Genomic DNA, 19,575 nt, shown 5'->3' with positions numbered 1-19,575 from the left:
AAAAAAAAAAAAAAAAAAAAAAAAAAAAAAATGAATTGAGTCAGCAAAAGTACTTCCTTTGAAGGAAACTATTCAAAGGACCTCTCAAAAAGAACTGCTGTAACTATCCTGTTTTCTTAGAAAAGATATGATATACACAAAAGAAAAGCTACGTGAACACAAAAATTGGTCAAATATACAGAAATGAGCTATTGAACAAGACCTGACAAATTATCATTTGAACACAGTCAGGGACACACAGGGACCTTTTTTTTTTTTTTTTTTTTTTAAGCTTCCAGATTTTATCACTATCTTGATCTGTTAGTGATAATAAAAAGTTCATCGCTGAGGATAAATGAAGCTGCCTGCCTGCAAGCTGACTGGAGAGTCCCTTGAAATAAATAACATACAATTGGTTCTCAGCAAGCATCCCTTTTAAAAGATGCCTTTGTGTGTTAGCAAACCAAATAAGTGGATGCTATTATCATACTGCCCACTAAAGCAATAGCAAACATGGTCTTCAATGACTCTCAGCAAAAGACATAAAATGCCTTTAATTTACAGTATTTCAGAAGATGCCAATTCCAGCCGGCAAGACAGGTTGAATATATTTCCATAATAATAGTGAGACAGCGTTTTCCTTTTTCCCTCTCATTGTCTCACAAGTGTCCTGTGAGTTTGCAGAGACCACATAATATCTTATGTAGCCATCACGCCAATGGCTCTTGAAAGGTGTGTGAATTATTTGACCTTTATAATGATTAGTTTGTTGTACCCAATAATTTGTAAGATTGTGAAGGGATCCTGACATCCAAATGTTTGACAAACTGGTTTTGATTTGTGATTATTTATGAATTTCAGAGAACAGAAACTTAACAAAGGAAACAGTCACAGCCCCTCTTTCTCCCAAGTACTAGATTAAAATATCATCAAAATCAACATTCAGCCTATATCAATAAAACAAATAAACGTGAGCACAATGAGAAACCAAGCAGCTGTGTATTTTTACAACATGATGGCAATAATCATCAAAATCAACATTCAGCCTATATCAATAAAACAAATAAACGTGAGCACAATGAGAAACCAAGCAGCTGTGTATTTTTACAACATGATGGCAATCGGTTGGCCTTTCGGGCTTAACTTGCTTGGCTACTTCCCTTAGTTGTCTGCTTATTTTGGGAGAATTTTGAAAATGTAGAACAGAGAATAGGCCATTCGTAACAGATGCTGTAAATAGGTTACCCATTTCTTCCTACCTGATAGCATTAGCCCCATCTTGTTTGGAAAGAGGTACCTTTAATTAATTCTCCATGATGCCTCTTTTCTGGCTAGCTATGAGAAACTGAAAAAGAAACATAGTCTAATTTTAATGAAAATAGGACATGCCAAAGGCACTCAGACTAATTTTGCAGGCTAACTCAGACATTTTGAATAGAGAATGACAAAGTTCTTATGTTAAATAGATTCATTAAGAATAGAAAAGTTATTCCTTCTGTTTAATAATAATCAAATACATTGTCAAAATAGAGAGTATTTAAAAAGGTAATTTTCAGTACAGAATATAACGTTGTTTTTCCTTTTAAAAATATTATGGTAGTGTTTAATATTCCATTTGTATTATTTTTTCATTGATGGCTACAAGATTGGATGCTAATGGAACTGGTTAAATTATAAGATACAAAAAAGAGACAACTGTTAACAAATCACATTTTTATAAGCAGTGTCAATATAAATTCATACTGAAAGTAACTTCTTATCACATCTGTAAGACGACTGATCACACTGATAAAAATACTGTATCTCATGGTGTTGTATCTTATATAAAATTACACTCTTCTAATTTCTCAAGGCAAATCTAAGCCTCATAATCAAAATTAATTTTCCCCTGACATTATGTCACAAACTCAGCGTTATTCACATTTTTGATGGCTTACATTATTATTTTTTTATTTTTCAGGTCTGACTGATGGGTTTTTGCTTTTCTCCTGGCTGTGCCATAAACTAAACGAGAACATGCAGGTTTCAGAACCATACGTTTCAGAGTTGAGAGTCACACACTGGACTCATGGCAAAGCTGGGGCCAGGAGTCAGTGCTCTGATTCCAGCTCTGTCACTCTGCCTCCTTCTGTCCAGTTCTGAGCTCTCGGCCTCACAAACACCTTCTATCAAAAAAACACAGAAAGAAGGATAAAATGTCTACATGTGCCTTCACTCCATCCTATAAAAATGTATAAAATCTTCGGAGACATATTTTGAGGAAAGTGATGGCTATTTTATCCACGAAAGAATCCCCTGGATCAGATCCTAGATTCTTAGAAATTCAAGAAAGCAAAACAAACAAAAAAAATTAATCAAAGGAAAAAAAAATCTCTTAAGGTTGACTTTTCAAAGGATTCTTTTATTTTCCAAATTACATTATAACGAAGTCTATATTTCTTCATTTTTTAAGTGCCAATTAAACTAGAGGAAAAATAATAAACCACCTAGTTATCTTTAATTATCAGAATACACTATGGACAGTGGCTTTCATTTAACTGTATTTTTGCCCCTGAGGCAAATTCTATAGAAAACAAAGTTAATATATTGTGAATTATTTAACAGAAAGATTTATTTATTTATAGATTTTAATAGAAATAATTTCATCCAGTCTAGCAAGCTTCCATTTATTTGGAATATTAACAAACACTTTTGAGCACTTACCATGCACCTTTCCTGAGCTGTGGGTTGACTCTACCGCCACGTGCAGAAAGGCCACATGCTGCATGTTCTAGCATGTCAGACAGACTTGGGACCACCACAAACAGAGCAACAATGTGCTTTACCGACTACAACACAGCTACATGTGAAGACTGCTGTGATTCTAATCCTGGACCCATTTCCTACTAGTTTTATCACATTAAACCCTCTACTTAAATTATCTGAGTTTCAACATCTTCCTGGAAAATAAGAGTGTCCTAGTGGTGCTTTAAAGGGGAATTTAGCTTAATTATGCACCAATGTAAAGTGTTGCATAATTGGCACCTTATGTGTTACAGCTACCGTTATACTTATTTGAAAATTTATTATAAATATAATGAAAATTTTTGACCAGGTAGAGGGCGCCACAATGGTGTTTGAGCTGCTTTTAAGTGAACGTTGCTGTGCTAAGCACTGGAGGAAAAGAATAGAGTGAGACTCTATCTATGCCTGTCCTGGAGGCATGGACAGTCCAGTGAGGAAGGTGGCATGGACGAATGGTCTGCATTCAGTGCTGGGGATCTTGGGGAGTGACACTCATCCTGCACGAGGATCCGCATATAGCTCCCTGAGTTGCCAATGGAACTGAGTGGGCACCAAGGAGGCAAGGAGCAGAGGAAGGGCACCTGGAATAGTGGACCAGCAGATAGATGCAAGGGCAGAGGGATGCAAAACAGTACCATTTGCAAATTGCAGAATGATGAGTTTGGTGGGAAGCCCCAAGTGATGCTTGGGCAAATGAGTACAAAGAACCCAGCAGGGCAGAATCACGTAGATGTTTGAACACCGAGTTCAGTGTTCTACTGGCTTATTGGACATTACAGAGAGGGACTTGGAGCAGAAGAACAAAGTGATCAGATGGAAATTTTATATCAGTACGCTCATCAGAAGCATAGGTGGAAGGGAGGACACCTCATCCTCTGAGGAGGGATAAAAGGAGGTATAGATGGCAGCAAGTGCAGATGAAACTATGTTTATGTGGGCAGGGGTTGGAGGAGGGAGGTAAATAGTTCTCCTTGACCTCAATTTGCCGGGAAGAAGAGAAGACAAATTTGATTATTAAAAACAAGAGAGTAGTCAGGTGCAGTTGCTCATGTCTATAATCCTAGCACTTTTGGAGGTGAAGACAGGAGGACTCCTTGAGCCCAGGAGTTTGAGACCAGCCTGAGCAACATAGCAAAAACCCATATCTAAAACCACAAAACAAATAAACAAAAATTAGTCTGGGTGTGGTGGCTCAGCCTGTCATCCTAGCAAGTTGGGAGGCTAAGGCAGGTGGATCACTTGAGGTCAGGAGTTGGAGACCAGCCTGCCCAACATGGTGAAATCCCATCTGTACTAAAAAAAAAAAAAAAAAAAAAAAAAAAACCACCACAAAATTAGTTGGGTGCGGTGGTGCATGCCTGTAATCCCAGCTACTTCGGAGGCTGAGGCAGGAGATTGTTTGAACCCAGGAGGTGGAGGTTGCAGTAAGCCAAGATCGAACATTTGCACTCCAGTCTGGGCACCAAAATCCATCTCAAAAACAAACAAACAACAAACAAAAATTAGCCAAGTGTGGTGGTGTGTGCCTGTAGCCTCAGCTACTAGGGAGGCTGAGGTGGGAGGATTGCTTGAACCCAAGAGATCAAGGCTGCAGTGAACCATGATTGTGCCACTGCACTCCAGCCTGGGCAACAGAGCAAGACCGTGTCTCAATTAAAAATAACAATAGAGAGGAAAACCCATGGCTGGAGTTCTGGAGAATGTGTAAGTCTTCCCCACTCTAAGCATCTTCATCTCCTCCTCTCCAGCTTTTCTCTCCCCTAGGGTGGTTCTGATTTTCTCAGCCTATAAATGGGCTCAGCACCCTCACTCCAGGTTTCTCATTAAATCTCTATCCAAGGGGGCATTTGGGAGATTGCTACTTGCCAATGCACAGGCTCAGTAGGGCCGACTTACTGCTAAGAAAGACTTTAACAACAACAACAACAACAACAACAAGTCCTAGTATCTCAATAAATGTGAAGAAAACGTAAAATATTTAGACAGACACATAATATTCCTTACAAACGTTGCCTTTTCATTTAGTTCTAAAAATTACAAAATATCCCCCAAATCTATAAAGTTCCCATTTTCAGATCTCATAGGTCTCACGTCTCTACGTTTCCTCCAGCAGAGCTCCAATAAGTGACAGAACGTGTCTCTCACAGTTTCAAAAATTATTCCCAGCCTTGTGATCTATCGGAAAGACAGGAAAGCTTCACATTTATAAGATACTGAAGAATACGCTTGATGCTGACATTCCAGCGGCCTCCAGGCAGTGAGCAATCCATAATTCCCTAGATGGAAATTAAGGGGGAACGAAGATACTACTGTTCAGGAAAGTATGTTCATGAAGCTTGTATGCTCCAAGAATACCAAGCAGCTAAAGAAAGATTGGGCTACACAAAGGAAACGCAGTGATACCAATCATTTACATAGCATTTCACGGTTTGAAAGCGCTTTTGTATACAATATGCCATTTGCTCTTTCAAATAATCCTGAGAGCTATTCTCTACATTTTCACACATGTACAAACAAAGCAGTTAAGAAACTCATACAAACCTGTACAGAATGAGCAATTATAGTAAGAAATAGAGTTGTAATTAATGCTCCACTACATTTTTACCCTAACTCACAAGTTTTCAAAATCCCCAGATCTCTAAACTTCTCTAGAAATTGTTTAAAAGTACATTTTGGAGAGCAGGCAATTCTGATCTTATAATCTTCCAATTAAAAATGGATACAATAATTTAGTCCATGTCACTGACAATACACAGAAGTGAAACATACTGTGAACTCTATTTTACAATGACTAACTTAACATATAATTCATCATTTATCATGACTGACAGTACCATTTAGATAATGAGAGTACCAGTCCTACAAGGAGGAAACAAAACATGAGAACTTCTTAGAGTGTGATATTCGGTATGCTATCCAAAATAACAACAGGGTGTTAATTTGTTTATAAATTATGACATTAAATTTCTCTCAACTTATATATTCAAAGATGTTCCAAAACTTCTATATTCAAAGATGTTTTAAATCTTTGAATATATAAGTTGAGAAAAAAATAACTCCATGCTGGAACATTCCGTAATGTCTGAAGCAACATTTGTTAGCAGATATCCACATATGTAAAACATACGTAAATACTGGTGAATACCATCATGACTTAAGATAATCAACAGATTAAAACAGTGTTTTTCATATTTAGCCTAGTTACAATAATACTTCATTTATCAATACAACAGGGTTTTCATTCTACTGTTGGTATAAGGTAATGTTTTATGCTCCCAAAGATTTGCTGTCTTTATCCACCTCATTAGTCTACTCTACCAGGTTATGATATTCATCTGTAGGTAAATATCAGAGGCCTCAGACAGAGAGTATTTTCTCTGGGTCAATATTTCTGTCTGCTACCATGACAGAACGAGTTTCCCTCTATTCCTTTGAGAATAATCTACCTTGTTATGTGCGAAATTCACAAGCTCGTGAAAAAGGAGCTGTTCTAGATGAATTCCAAGTTTAGCAACATTTTCAGACACTAAAATGACCATTTTTATTACATGGTAGAAAAACATGGTTTTTTTTCAATAGCTAGCTTAGCAGCACTGGCTCTGTAGTTAATTGCAAATGAGAGAGGAAACAGTAACTGATTCTGGTCATGGCTCCTTTGCAGTTACTGGGGGGCTGAGGTTGAGGGCATTACTGGAGGCCAGACCTGACACAATGTGAGATTACACTGAACTTGCCAATCACTTCATTAATGCAAAACAGGCTTCAACAAAGTCTTGTATTTATTTTTAAAAGCCTAACATAGGAAAATGATTTCTTAAATTGCTGTGCTGTTTCTAATATCATCATTTGGTAATATGATTAGTAGCTGACAACATAACAGGAGAAATTAGGTCATAAGTATTTGCATCATGAACAGAAATACCCAGAAAGTATCAGATGCTTAGTTTTCGAAAAGATTAAAAGAAAAAAAATTTCTCTCCATTTAGGAACTAGTGTCAAACTCCAACCCAAACACACAAACAAAATGAATACACTGAGGCAAGTTTAGAGCTATGATATCTTCATCTACTAACTTGGGAAACTATGAGGGGTTGGAATTAGCATTTCTAGAGAAACAAACACATTAGCAAATGTGAGTGTTCAAAGCACGTGGGTGCTGAGAATGTTTCCCTGTCCACAGAATGGTGTGGTCTAAACCCTCTTATATGGTTAGCACTTCTTTTCCCATTTGTCCTCAAAGACATTTATCCTTCAGGCCATAGCAGTAGCTTTGCTTTGTAGTATTGGCTTTTATTCCCAGTTCTTCAAATCTCATTCACGGGCTACTGAAAATAAATGATCTCTTGTCTCTCTTTTTTTTTTTCTTTTTTGCTACAGATTAAGTTAGTTAGGTGGAGCCCAGGCTGAAAGTTCGTATATCTTTGGTAAATTTGTTTTATTACAGGAGGTGTTTAATATATGGCTCATAGTAAAAGCTGGTTAAACTAAACAAGAAGCTGATATTAAGTTTATATTGCATCCATATTGTATAGTTATAAGGTTTGGATATAGCCCAACGTTCTCAACCCCTTTAACTAGCTGTGATGCCCATGGCACTCTGAGGGTACACCTGCTACCACAAGGAGAGCCTTGAGTGTGAGTTCCCTAGGTTCTTGGCATTTAGAATAATTGGATAAAAGGCACAAAGTAACAAAGGAAGGAAACACAGGAAGAAAGATGTAAATGTGGGGATTTATTGTAGCCAGAAAGCACTTCACAGCGTGGGAGGGGGCCCAAGCAAGGGGTTCCTGGGCCTAGTTACAAAGTTTTATGAGTTTTAAATACTTCTTCTGAGGTCCCCATCGGTTACCTCTTATCTGGATGAAGGATTTGGTCCCTGGCTATTAAAGGCTGGGGTGAATGGGCCCCTAATGCAGATGAAGGGATGGGCAGTGCTTGGCCCATAGTCAATCAAGGCACTCTCCCTTTCCATCTGAGACACGCGGAAGCAGGAGGGCTGTAGGGAGAGCAGCCTTTGATCCTTTGTTGCCAGGAAATGGGGAGGCAGGAGTTTTTCCTTTCCATTTAGCTTTAGGAAGTTTGAGTTAACTGGCCTTAGGTTCCCTGCCCCCAGACCCAGATGTTTCCCTTTTGATACAGTTTTGGGAAGTCAGCACGAATTGGCCTTAGACCTCCTGCCCCTAGACCTCGGGGTTCTTCCTTGATTCAGCAAAAACTGGCCTTAAGTTCCCTGCCTCAAGACCCTATTCTGCCTCACGCTCACCCCACTGAAACATATCCTTGCCATATTCATTGTACTTCTCGTTTGTTCTGTAACTTTCTGATAAGGGTGTGTTTTTAGAACTTAATTTCTCTTTCCCGTTTTGCCAGTAAAAATCTGAAGTGAAGAGTCACATTTCTCTAGTTTCAACTTGTCCATCAGCACATCCCATTCTGCAAATGGATATCTGCTTGACGGCTCCAATCTAAATGACTCACCACATTACCCCTCCCCTCCAGAATCTGGTTAGAGCCACCAAATTGTTATCTGGACTGATCAGCTACTGTTAAGTCATAAAAGAAGTGAAGACAATCTTGTCGTTTGTCTGGAGCTTCTTTTTATCATGAGATAATCAGCAGGACCTCTGTGCCCCGACTCTGGGATTTTACATACTCAGCAAACAGCTGGAGATTTCCTCATTGACTTCTACCAGCTTTCTAGAGACTTCTCAGGCACAGGAGAACAGGAGTGATGGATTTGCCAGGTTGTCAGTAAGAGTTGCATCACCATAAAACAACATTTGCAATCATTCACAATGTAGGAAACCAGGGGAATTGTGTCCCTGGGAGAAGCTGAAATGGAACTAAAAAATAAGCTTTCAGACTCTATCAGTGAGTGGAGTGAGGTAGAGACCCCTGAAACCATTTCTAACATGAAAATAGAAGGGAGGATAGCATTTGTTTGATAAAACGTTCCTACTTCATATAAATAAGAATTCTATTTTCTTCTTTTAAAATATATAAAGATGTTTTGAAATAGAAAGCTTTAAGGATGTTAGCAATGTAACTTGCTTAAGAATATAATTACATTGGACAGATACAATAGCTTAGACACATGTAATAAAAGGCACAAATCCTTTAATTGAATTACTAAAACACATTATGTGTTTATATTGAGTACAGATCCTCTTTTGCCCAATTGGACATCCGTGGCCTGAACAGGTTTAACTGGAACCAGTAGAGTTAGACTACCAATGATTTCTTGTTGAGAAATTTATGGTTCTATTTTTTTGAAAACAACAACAACAACAAAATGCTCCAATTTGTAAGAAAGATCTGGAAAAATTTCCCAAAGATTATATACTAAAGTCTTCTTTAGGAAACTGTGACTTAATCTGGGAAAAGTGACTTAATCTACAGGTTACTATATATTTTTCAGATTGAAATACATGTGGTAAACTAGACCACATCTGAGCCCTGTCACACTCAACCATTCTCATCTTGAATCCCATTCACAATTTCTTTATTATTACTACCGTTATTATTTTTTTGTGGAGAGAGGGTCTCACCATGTTGCATGGGCTAGTGTCAAACTCCTGGGCTCAAGTGATCCCCTCTACTTGGCCTCTCAAAGTGCTGGGATTACAGGCTTGCGCCACCACACCTGGCCCCATTCCGCATTTCTTTATGAAGAACATGTATTTGACCTGTCTCAAGGAAGCAAAGTCAACAGTGCTTCCCTGTGGGTTCTGGGTCAGCTCTCACCACGTAGGGTTTTTCCGTATGAGGAATGCCAGGGGTAGAATGGCTTCAAGAAGCAGAGCGGTTCACACCAGCTTTGCATTTGTTGAGTTTTCAAACTAATGTCTTGCTCAATGCCCATCCCTTGGCACATGATTGACCCCGTTCTTTGTAGAACTGACCAGGTTGTTTGTTGTTTTTGCTCTCATTTGTAGACAGGGTGCATGTTTTGTACCCTGCACTAACTAGGTATTCAATAAAAATCTGTTGGGGCGTGAACACTTAGCAACATCACAGACACTTGAGGGAGGCAATTACATGCATCTGCTTCCCCCACACCAATACAACGGCAGCCAGTGATGAATTCAGAGTCTACATAGGACAGGTCATATATAAGCCAGCCTCGTACTACACGGCCCACGTCAATCCTCAAAAAAAGGATAAAATCATTTGGAAACATGAACCTCGAGTACACCTCTCCCAGGACCCACATCCACCCGAGGCGGCAAGTGGCCTAGTGCAGTCGGCGCAGCGCCGCAGCCTCCGCTTTGCGTCGGACACATCCAAAGCAGGTGGATTCATTCTGATAAAAGCTTCAGCCCAGCATTGACGTGCAGCGCGGGCAATTCGGGGCTGGTAACGTGGAACACCAGACTCCAAAGACGTGTACCCGGGATGCGCCTCAGCAGGAAGTGCAGAGAGGACAACGTTGAAAAGGCCGTTTACCCAGGTCCTCAGACGCTGTGATGTGCACTGTGTGTGATCGCTGGTTAAAACGCCACAACTCCAGTGAAGGAAGCTCCACTATTATCTGTCTAAATGTTTATATGGACACATGGAATTTTTATTTTATTTTATTTTTTTTAATTTTATTTAAGTTTTATTTTTTTTAATTTTATTTGATTTTAATTTTAATTTTATTTTTGAGATGGAGTCTCGCTCTGTGGCCCAGGCTGGAGTGAGTGGCGCGATCTCAGCTCACTGCAAGCTCCGCCTCCTGGGTTCACGCCATTCTCCTGCCTCAGCCTCCGGAGTAGCTGTGACCACAGGCGCCCGCCACTGTGCCCGGCTAATTTTTATATATTTTTTTAGTAGAGATGGGGTTTCACTGTGTTCGCCAGGATGGTCTTGATCTCCTGACCTCGTGATCCGCCCACCTCGGCCTCCCAAAGTGCTGGGATGACAGGCGTGAGCCACCGCACCCGGCCCGACACACTGAATTTTAAGGAAGTAAAATCGCCTGCCATGCATCAGGCATCTTCGTCAGTCAAGAGCTCGGCCAGCACTGCCTGTCTATCCAGCCAAAGGCCAGGAGAGCCAGAGATCAAGGGGTTTTCTGGGCTTTTCCTTCACCTTCCTGCCCTAACTCCAGCTGTCCTCATTCCAATGAGTGTTTAGAACCATCCCCTCCTGTCCAATCTCTTCCTCAGTTACCCTCACATGATTTTTCTTCTAATCTCCCCCTTCCCCGGTCACCAACCAACACTGCCTCACACAACTGCTGAAAATGAAAGCATGTATGATTTGACTGCTGCCCACTTTGAATCGTTCAGCAGCTCCTCCTCACCTGAGTACTTCCATACAAAGTTCCCCGGGGGCAGGGGAAGTCCTCTGTATGCTCACCTGTCTACCCAGCCAGACCCCTTCTTCCCTCAGTCCTCAGGGGCTGTGCTCTCCTCACTGCCTTCCCCACATGTTGCCCTGTCTAGAACGGCTTTTCCACCTGCCTTCTGGAAAGTCCCATGCCTCATTTTGATACCCTACATGATTGCTTTTGTGCTCCCACCACAATCTGTTCCTGTCTCCATTAAATGCACCCTCCTCCTTGGGCATTTTAATTAGTCATGTATAAACCTGTTTCTGGATAATGATAATGACACTAATAAATAATATCAGTTCCCTAATGCAGCTGGTCCTGTGGCAGGCAGTGCATGAAGGTTACTCTGAGTGCTGGCTCATGGGGAACCCCACTCTTTCTCTGAAATATCCAGCATCACCATGGTCAGGTTACAGATGCAGACACTGAAGCTCCCCTAGGTTAACCACCCCCAGCAAGCCAGGGACTTGCCATGTGAGATCAGGGCCTGAAGAAATGTGCCAACTGCAAAGCCGGGGACATAGACACATCACCAGAAAGACTTCTCTGGTCTGGAGATGGTGGCTGAGCCTCCTGGAATGAGGGGCTGTGTATGACTCTTCTCACAGCCTCAGAGGCTCCTGCAGCACAAACGCTGGGGTGCACAAGGTAGAAACCCACAGAAGATGCACCAGAGTCCTGGGTAGAGGCTAGGTCTTAAAACCACGGGTTCTGTGATGGTTTCCCGTAGTCTGTTCTATGACCTTTACAGTAAAGAAACATACAAGCAGGAGGAAGACTTTTCTTTTGGAAAAAAAAATACAGACAGCATCTTTGATGTGCTGTGACATGCTCTGAGTGAAGCTCAAGTTAGGGTCAATAACGGTTCCTGCCTAAGTCAGCTAGGGCCACTATAACTAATTGCTACAGACTGGGCAACTTACAAACAAAACACATTGGCTATTTGGAGTTCTGGAGGTTGAGACATTCAAGCTCTAGGAGACCGGGTGTCTGGTCTGGTGAGGGCCTTGTGTGTAGACAGTAGCTGCTCCTGGAGCCCTCACCTGGTGGACAGCACAGAGAGGAGAGCACCCTTGTGTCTCTTCTAGTAAGGGCACTCAGCCCGCAGTGAGGGCTCCACTCTCATCACCTCCTGGCCTCCCAAAGGCTCCACATCCTAATGCCATGACCCTGAGTTTAGAATTTCAACAGGTGCATCGGGAACAGACGTCATGATTCAGTCCCTCATGGTGCCTTTGGCTTGTGTCCTGGGAAAGATGGCACATGGTCGGGAGACACAGCCTGTGTTCCATTCCCAACGTAGTTCACCATCATCTGAACTGTTCAGATGACCTAACTTCACCTGTAATTAAACATTTTATTTCATATTAACTTTTTTTTTGGAGATGGAGTTGCGCTCTTGTTGCCCAGGCTGGAGTGCAGTGGCACAATCTTAGCTCACTGCAACATCCACCTCCTGGGTTCAAGCGATTCTCATGCCTCAGCGTCCCAAGTAGCTGGGATTACAGGCATATGCCACCACAGTCAGCTAATTTTTGTATTTTTAGTAGAGACAGGGTTTCGCCACGTTGGCCAGGCTTGTCTCATACTCCTAACCTCAGGTGATCCGTCCACCTCGGCCTCCCAAAGTGCTGAGATTACAGGCAGAAGTCACTGTGACTGGTCCATAATAATTTTTATATTCCTAAAACAAAAAAAGATAAGCTTTCACATATTAACTGAGAATTTTTAAAGTATCAATCCAGTTTGCATTTCTAAAAAGATACAGTTTGGTATAATAAAACTAATATACCTTAGGTGCTAACTTCCATAGCTCTGAGCAATATTTGAATGGTATCTCTATGTAAGTGCCAATAAAATAAAATCCTCGAATATATTTGAAGGATTACTCTATCTGGAATCTTGACTGTGAATACTCAGAGAACTACCATTTCAATACTAACCAGAAACATTCAACTCTAAGTACAGATCAAAATCCAAACTAGATTTACGCTAAAAGGGAAATGAGCAATTGGTCCTTCTGTCTGTAGAATCATCCTAGCTCCACACCTACGGAATGGAGGATGCCAAGTTCTACACCGAAGGCATCAACAATGCTGAGTGATGCTGAGTTCCAACAGAAACATTTTCCAAATAGCCTCAACCCCAAGCATCCAGCCAGGCCTTGCTGCATGTGTCGTAGCTGCTTCAGGAGTGGTTGACTGCGAATTTGCTATTAAAATACCACTTTAATTGATTCATTCTCTTTATAAATTAAACATGAAATGATTACTTTTCAGCTGACCTAAGTCCACTCTAACGTTCAGTAATCTACCTCTCGGTGTTTTGTTAAATTGCAAACAACAGGAAATTCTGTGACGTGGTACACAAAGTTCAGCCCTGTCACAGAGAAGTCAGAGAGGCTGATGGATGCATTTTAAATGTCCTCAATGCTGGACTTAAAAGGCATGTGTAGCTGTGGGTGAAGAAGTTAATGTAAGTAAAATGAACTTGTTTGTTTTTTAAGGGAGTATATTTTCCATATTGTGTATTTTAAGGAATAAACTGTGATATCTTGAGGATGGAGAATAATCCAGGTATATCCTGAGGCATCCGTCTTTCAGTCACAGGATCGGCCCCAAGAAAACAGGGCCATTTCTCCATCATGCACCTTCTTCCAGCCTGCATTCACTTTCCCCAGAGGTAGAAGTCTCCAAGCTTCCTCACCTCCCTTTTAGGAAGGACATCTCTAACTTCCCTAACCAGTGCCATTATAATTCAGTGTCTGCAGCTGTCTTCCGTGCCTGGCTGCCTTTGGAAGTAATGTGGACTCTCTTATCTTTGCATGGCAGGCTTTGGACAACTTTAGTGCCTTTTACCAGGGCTTAGAGCCTCAGCTAAGAGAATTTTTCACAACAGAGATTATCTTCTAGAAGGCAGAATTTCTCTTTCTGTTCTTTTAAGTGTAATGAATAAACATGACCCTGCTGGAGGATTCGTAACTCAGGTACAGGTCAAACGAGCAAACAAGCCAAAAAACAGGCATTAAGTGCAATTCCAATCTTTTTTCTAGTTTTGCAAATTGTTAAGGTGCCCATAAGGAGTGGCTAGCATTTGCTTTAGAACTTTAGGGTGTGGAAAAGTAGATTCAGAATGCAGATTAAAAAGGAATTTCAAAAACCAACCTGCTTTATCTAAAAAGATCATTTAAATGTCTAGTCTGTGCACTTGCAGAGGTGTTGGGAGAAGAGAGGGAGGGAAAGAATAACCTTAGCAATATGGCTTATAAATATCAAAAACACCCTGCTGTGACAAACGCCTAATAAACAGCAAGAACAATGTTTAATATTGTTCCCTCTCCTGTGCTTTGATTACACTCTGCAACTTGCAAACTTTCAGTAGAAGTCTTCCAGATACAGAGCTTAGAGATTATTTTGGAGAAATGATGAAAGAGAAATTGTGTACCATATGGGGAAGTAATGAAATGGTTGAGGAGCCTACAGCTAAGTTTGGGAGTGGCGCCAAGGTGCAACTTGCATCCCTTACTCAGCAGAAGATATCAGGTCTCCCTATTCACCAAATGCATTAGAAGAGTCAATCTTTGAAAGCAAAGGAATTCATGCAAAATCCTGCTACCATAACCTCATCTTGTAATATCCAGTATAAATATGGTGAAGTTTACAGTGAAACCTAAAATATTCAGACTTCTTCAGACCATGCATGTGTAAATCATTTGCCTTGTTATAGATCCTATGATCAATGCTTCAAGAGGTAAATCACTTATTTACAGTGACACATTAACTACAATCCAGTTTCCAGATCCTGCTGACCAAGAAAAATATTATTTAAAAATATAAGTGAAAAATTCTGAGACATTTGTAATCGCAGTAAGATACTGAATTATCCATATCAGGTTTAACCCACACATTATGCAGAAGATAGCCAAATGGAAGACTTTGGTAGTGAAATTTTATCATAGAGTTATACCACAACATTAAATTAGCATGGGGAATTAAGATGTTATCCTTGTCAGACACATTTCTCAGTTTCTCATGGATTATAACATGTACTTTCACGTCATTATCAAGAATCTGTGGCATCATGATTATTATCTCAACATTAAAGGTGAAGAAAATCTAACTGATTTGCTCAAGTTCACACAGATAAATTAATAGCAGGTAAATACTAGAGGAAGACTGTAGTATTAAAAGTCATGATTTTGCTTCCTAGTCCTGGCTTTTCCTAGTGCCACATTTCTTCTGCAAATGCTTATTTTACATGAAAAATAATTGTTGTAAGTTTTCTTTACATATAACACGAATCAAGTATATTTCCATGTATCTTTTCTATTGCAGGCACACATTAAATATTAGAGGGCAGAGAAGTCCATTTGTCTATCAGCAGAGATCAGTTTTGCCTGCCTAAAATCAATTGGAGGTGTCAGCAATTACAGTCCTTCCTGCCTGCAGTTTGCTAGGCAGTCATTTTAATGTAATTAATATGTTTAGCTCCGTAACTTCATTTGACTTTGCTTTAATTTTTTTCCCTTTATTAAGAACTTTCCCAATGTCCAGATTTATATGGTTAATACACAGGAAATTGTATAGAAAAATATTAGCAATAATTGCTTGAAATTGGATAATTTATAAAATTGTAGCTAACATAGTTCTTACATCTTTGGAGAAGAAGAAACACCATACACTTTCAAGATTATTCCCACTTTATCAAGAGAACGCTCTATGATATTAATATATAAATATGACGGTTAAAAATCTACTTCCAGTTATAAATCAGCTTTTTGAATTGAATATTTACAGGAATCAGGTAGACACGTAAGCAGGAATGCTTATGTACTAATCTTTTAAAAATCCCTTACTTAGACCAGGCACAGTGGCTTCTGCCTGTAATCCCAGCACTTTGGAAGGCCAAGGCAAGTGGCTCGTTTGAGCCCAGGAGTCTGGGAAACACTGAGAAAACCTTATCTCTAGAAGAATACAAAAAAAAAAAAAGAAAGAAAGAAAAGAAAAGAAAAATTTAGCCAGTCATGGTGGCGCACATTTGTGTTCCCAAATCCTTGGGAGGCTTAAGTGGGAAAATGGTTTGAGTCCAGGAGATCAAGGCTGCAATGAATCATGATTGTACCACTGCACTGCAACCTGAGCAAGACAGCGAGATCCCGCCTCAAAAAAGAAAAAAAAAATCCTTTACATATATACACACACACATACACACACACATGCCTAGTAATATATACATATAATCAAATACATATGCACACATTTTTATGGGAATATGCACACATACACGTATAAACAGTAGAGAATGTATGTGTACGTGTATATATGGAGAAATGAGAAATTCACATCAAATTAGACTTAAGATTTTTCTCAAAAACTTTATGAAAAGTATATACTCTATCCTCTTCTCAAAATCTTAGAAACGGTATTTCCCTTCATTTTTCTGCTATGACAAAGTGAACAAATCTCGTAGCAAATGCATATCATTTACTACAATTGTAAAATGACTTGTAACATCTTGTTAACTGTTTTTGAACGGGGTATGATTCTCTTTCAGATGTGTAATTAATATAGCCGTAAAGGAAAATGGCAATATTGTATTGAATATTGAATCTTGACTGTGGTGATCATGATGGGAATAAGATAAGCAGAGCCCAGTTCCTGTTTTGCCACTAACTCACCAACTCACCCAAGGCGAGCGGGAGAGTATGCCAGAAATGATACATATGGCTATAAGGACAGAGTGTGGAAGTTTGACTCAGTTGATCTCTGGGCTGTTCCCACTTCCGACATTGCTCCTTTTTGTGAACTTGACTGTGTCTCTTTCCACATTCTGGAAGTCAACAGTGTAATATGCTGCTGCTCAAGGTTCCCTAGCCTCATTCATGCTGTTGCCTGTGCCCAGCGCTCACCAGGCTAGCCAGTGGCTATGGTTCTGCAGCTCTGCTTCCCAGTCTTTCTGACATTTCTGCTCAAAATTGTTGAATTACAAAGCACTAGCTGGTCCCTCGTCAGCAGCGGCCTCTGCGCAATCACAGGAAACTCTGCATTCCGTCACAGGGTGCCCTGAGATGTCCTTGCTGTGTTTGCTCTCTTCACCTTGCAAGGCAGTTGACATCCTTTATTTTGTCATAATGTGACTGCCTGGAATTTCCACTCCCATCAATCCGGCAGTCCCACAGATATAAGAACCCATGCACTGGGCATGGTTTCAGTGTGGTGGCCGTGTGCTCTAAAACCCTTTGTTGGGGGAAAACACAGTTTTTATATATTTGCGTCTGAAACAAAAAGTGATGGAATGTCAGATGCAAGTGATGACAGTAGCTATGTGGCTTTCCTGACTCATAGTGCCACACAAACATCTCAGATTCCATCATTTAATCCAGCCAACGAGGCACTGTGGACCCTACTTTCAACCGTTTTGTGCATTACTGACAGCAAAGTACTGAGAAGGCAGAATTCCATGACACTTTCCATCCTCAATTTGTACCATATTTTCAGCTTGCTGCCACTTTTTTTTTCCTAAGGAGGTAATAAATAAATTGGAAGAAACACTGAAAATACAGCAAAGAGTCAGGAGTCTGCCTTCACAATTTGCTATGGCTGAGGGTGAGATATACAATTTTACACCCATGATAGGAGATCTATAACCTTAGATGGCACATCTATTCAGGAAGAATAATATCAAGGTTAGTGTAAGCATACAATCAAAGTTTCTGGCAAATGGTGATGCTAATAAATAAATAAATAAATAAATAAATAAATAATAAGCTGTTTCTGTTCTCAGCTTCCTATTTAAGTTGAAAGGATAGAGTCCAGGAGTACCCAGTCAAGCAAATGTCCATGTTTTGTGACATATATTTCTAATCTATTGTGTAAGTATAGACAAAGGCATTGAGCAGATGTCACTTTATTGCCTCAAAGAGCTAAACATCAGTGGGTATCTGTGGAAGGGGAATGGTTTACCAAAAGTTCAAAACTGTGTGCAGACAAGACCCCCTGCGGAGAAAGAGCAGAAGTCAAGACACTACGCTCCTAAAGTTGTGAGCTGGGCCAAGAGGTGAGGTCTTTGGCAACAGGAATACATAAGCCTACAAAAGGTTTAAGTAAAAGGTTTTAAAAAAGGAATTGTATTCTTGTCCCTTAATTGATAACCTGAGAATTCTCATTAAAACTGTACAGGGAAGAAGAGATAATGTGTGTAGACCTACCTTATGTAACTAAGACTAATGCCCATGGAAGACATCAATATCACTGATCACAGAGAAAGTAAGAGAAAGACTGAAGGCTGAAAAGATAGGCACCATTATAAATTAGTGAAAGGTTTCTGAGTTGTTGATACCTGGTCAGCTACATCATAGTCCACAAATATTTGTTGAGTGACACATTTTTCTAAATTCCAAGTCTATTGACAATAACACAAAATGTTATATCGAAAATTAAGTGGGCTACCCTAATGCTACTCTAGAAACACGACTCCAAGTTTCTGCAGTGATAAACCTGGTCATAGAATCTAACACTGTTGCAGAATTTGTCCTGTTCCAGGCCCTCTTTGTGAAGTGCTTGGAACTCATGCAATGCCTACAGTGGCCACATGAGGCGCATGCACTATTGTTCGCACGTTACAGATGAGATTAAAGAGGCACGAACTGTTTAAATGATTTGCCCAGCGTTGTCCTTTTGCAATTTGTAACGGAGTCAGATGACTTGGTCACGCAAATGTTGAAAAGCGGCTGCAGAGGGGTAAGTCCGGGTCTAAATTACGGGGTGGAACAGCCAGATCAGCGCTTGGGTCTCGCATTAGAGTCTCACCTGCCTGACTCCCTCAGCAGCCACGCTGCTTCTAATACTCTGCTGCAGATCACATCGTTTTTACTTTATAAATCAGAACTTTCCTCTAACTGGCAGGAACCTTGTTTGGGAAATGAAAATATGGTAAGTATTTTCTTCCAGTTAAAAAGGGGAAAGCATCGTTCTTAAATGCAAAGCTTAAATGGTTAAAAAACTTAATTCTTAGGTCATGTCTTAGAATGAATATTCTTATCTTTAAATTGTGAGTCATTTTTTCAGATAGAGACAAGGTTTGACTTTTTATCACTCTTGGTTAGCTGATCACATAATATACATTCAAAGTAACGTGACGGATTTTAAGCAAATTTCTAATCAAGAGCGTTCTACATCGTCAAATCACAACAGAAACATTCCTCCGTGTCAGCTTTTGTCAATGATCCCCGGATCTTTCCAGTAATTTATGTATTAAGAGCCACAAAGGGGAACACACAAAGCTGCAAAGTAAATGAAATCCTCTTAAACAAGGCAAAATGAAACAACGAAAAAGTGTCATCCTACAGCCCTCTCTGTTCCCATTGAGTGCAGGAATGAGCTTTTGAGGAATGAACAACCCAGGTGCTCTGCAGTTGCACATTTTAATCATCGAGCCACCGAAGTCTGCTGATAAACATGAAAAAAGCCTAATGGAGTCAGAGACCCAGTGGCCTA

General features: G+C 40.1%; 1 protein-coding gene across 1 annotated transcript in view; it reads right to left on the bottom strand.

Annotated features, from left to right (window-relative positions):
• The window catches only part of CSMD1 (CUB and Sushi multiple domains 1), a 1,215,136-nt gene extending 1,213,824 nt beyond the window's left edge, over nucleotides 1-1,312 (bottom strand). Inside the window, exon 1 of the mRNA XM_017887857.1 lies at nucleotides 1,239-1,312. Coding sequence (XP_017743346.1) covers nucleotides 1,239-1,257 — 19 coding nt within the window. The 5' untranslated portion in view covers nucleotides 1,258-1,312. The remainder of the gene's footprint in view (nucleotides 1-1,238) is intronic.
• Between the last annotated feature and the right edge of the window lie 18,263 nt (nucleotides 1,313-19,575).

Source organism: Rhinopithecus bieti, unplaced genomic scaffold (genome assembly GCF_001698545.2).
Source record: "Rhinopithecus bieti isolate Rb0 unplaced genomic scaffold, ASM169854v2 scaffold_15838, whole genome shotgun sequence".
Classification (NCBI taxonomy): domain Eukaryota; kingdom Metazoa; phylum Chordata; class Mammalia; order Primates; family Cercopithecidae; genus Rhinopithecus; species Rhinopithecus bieti.
Note: the sequence above shows the minus strand (reverse complement) of the source record. Positions and strands in the feature narration are given on the sequence as shown.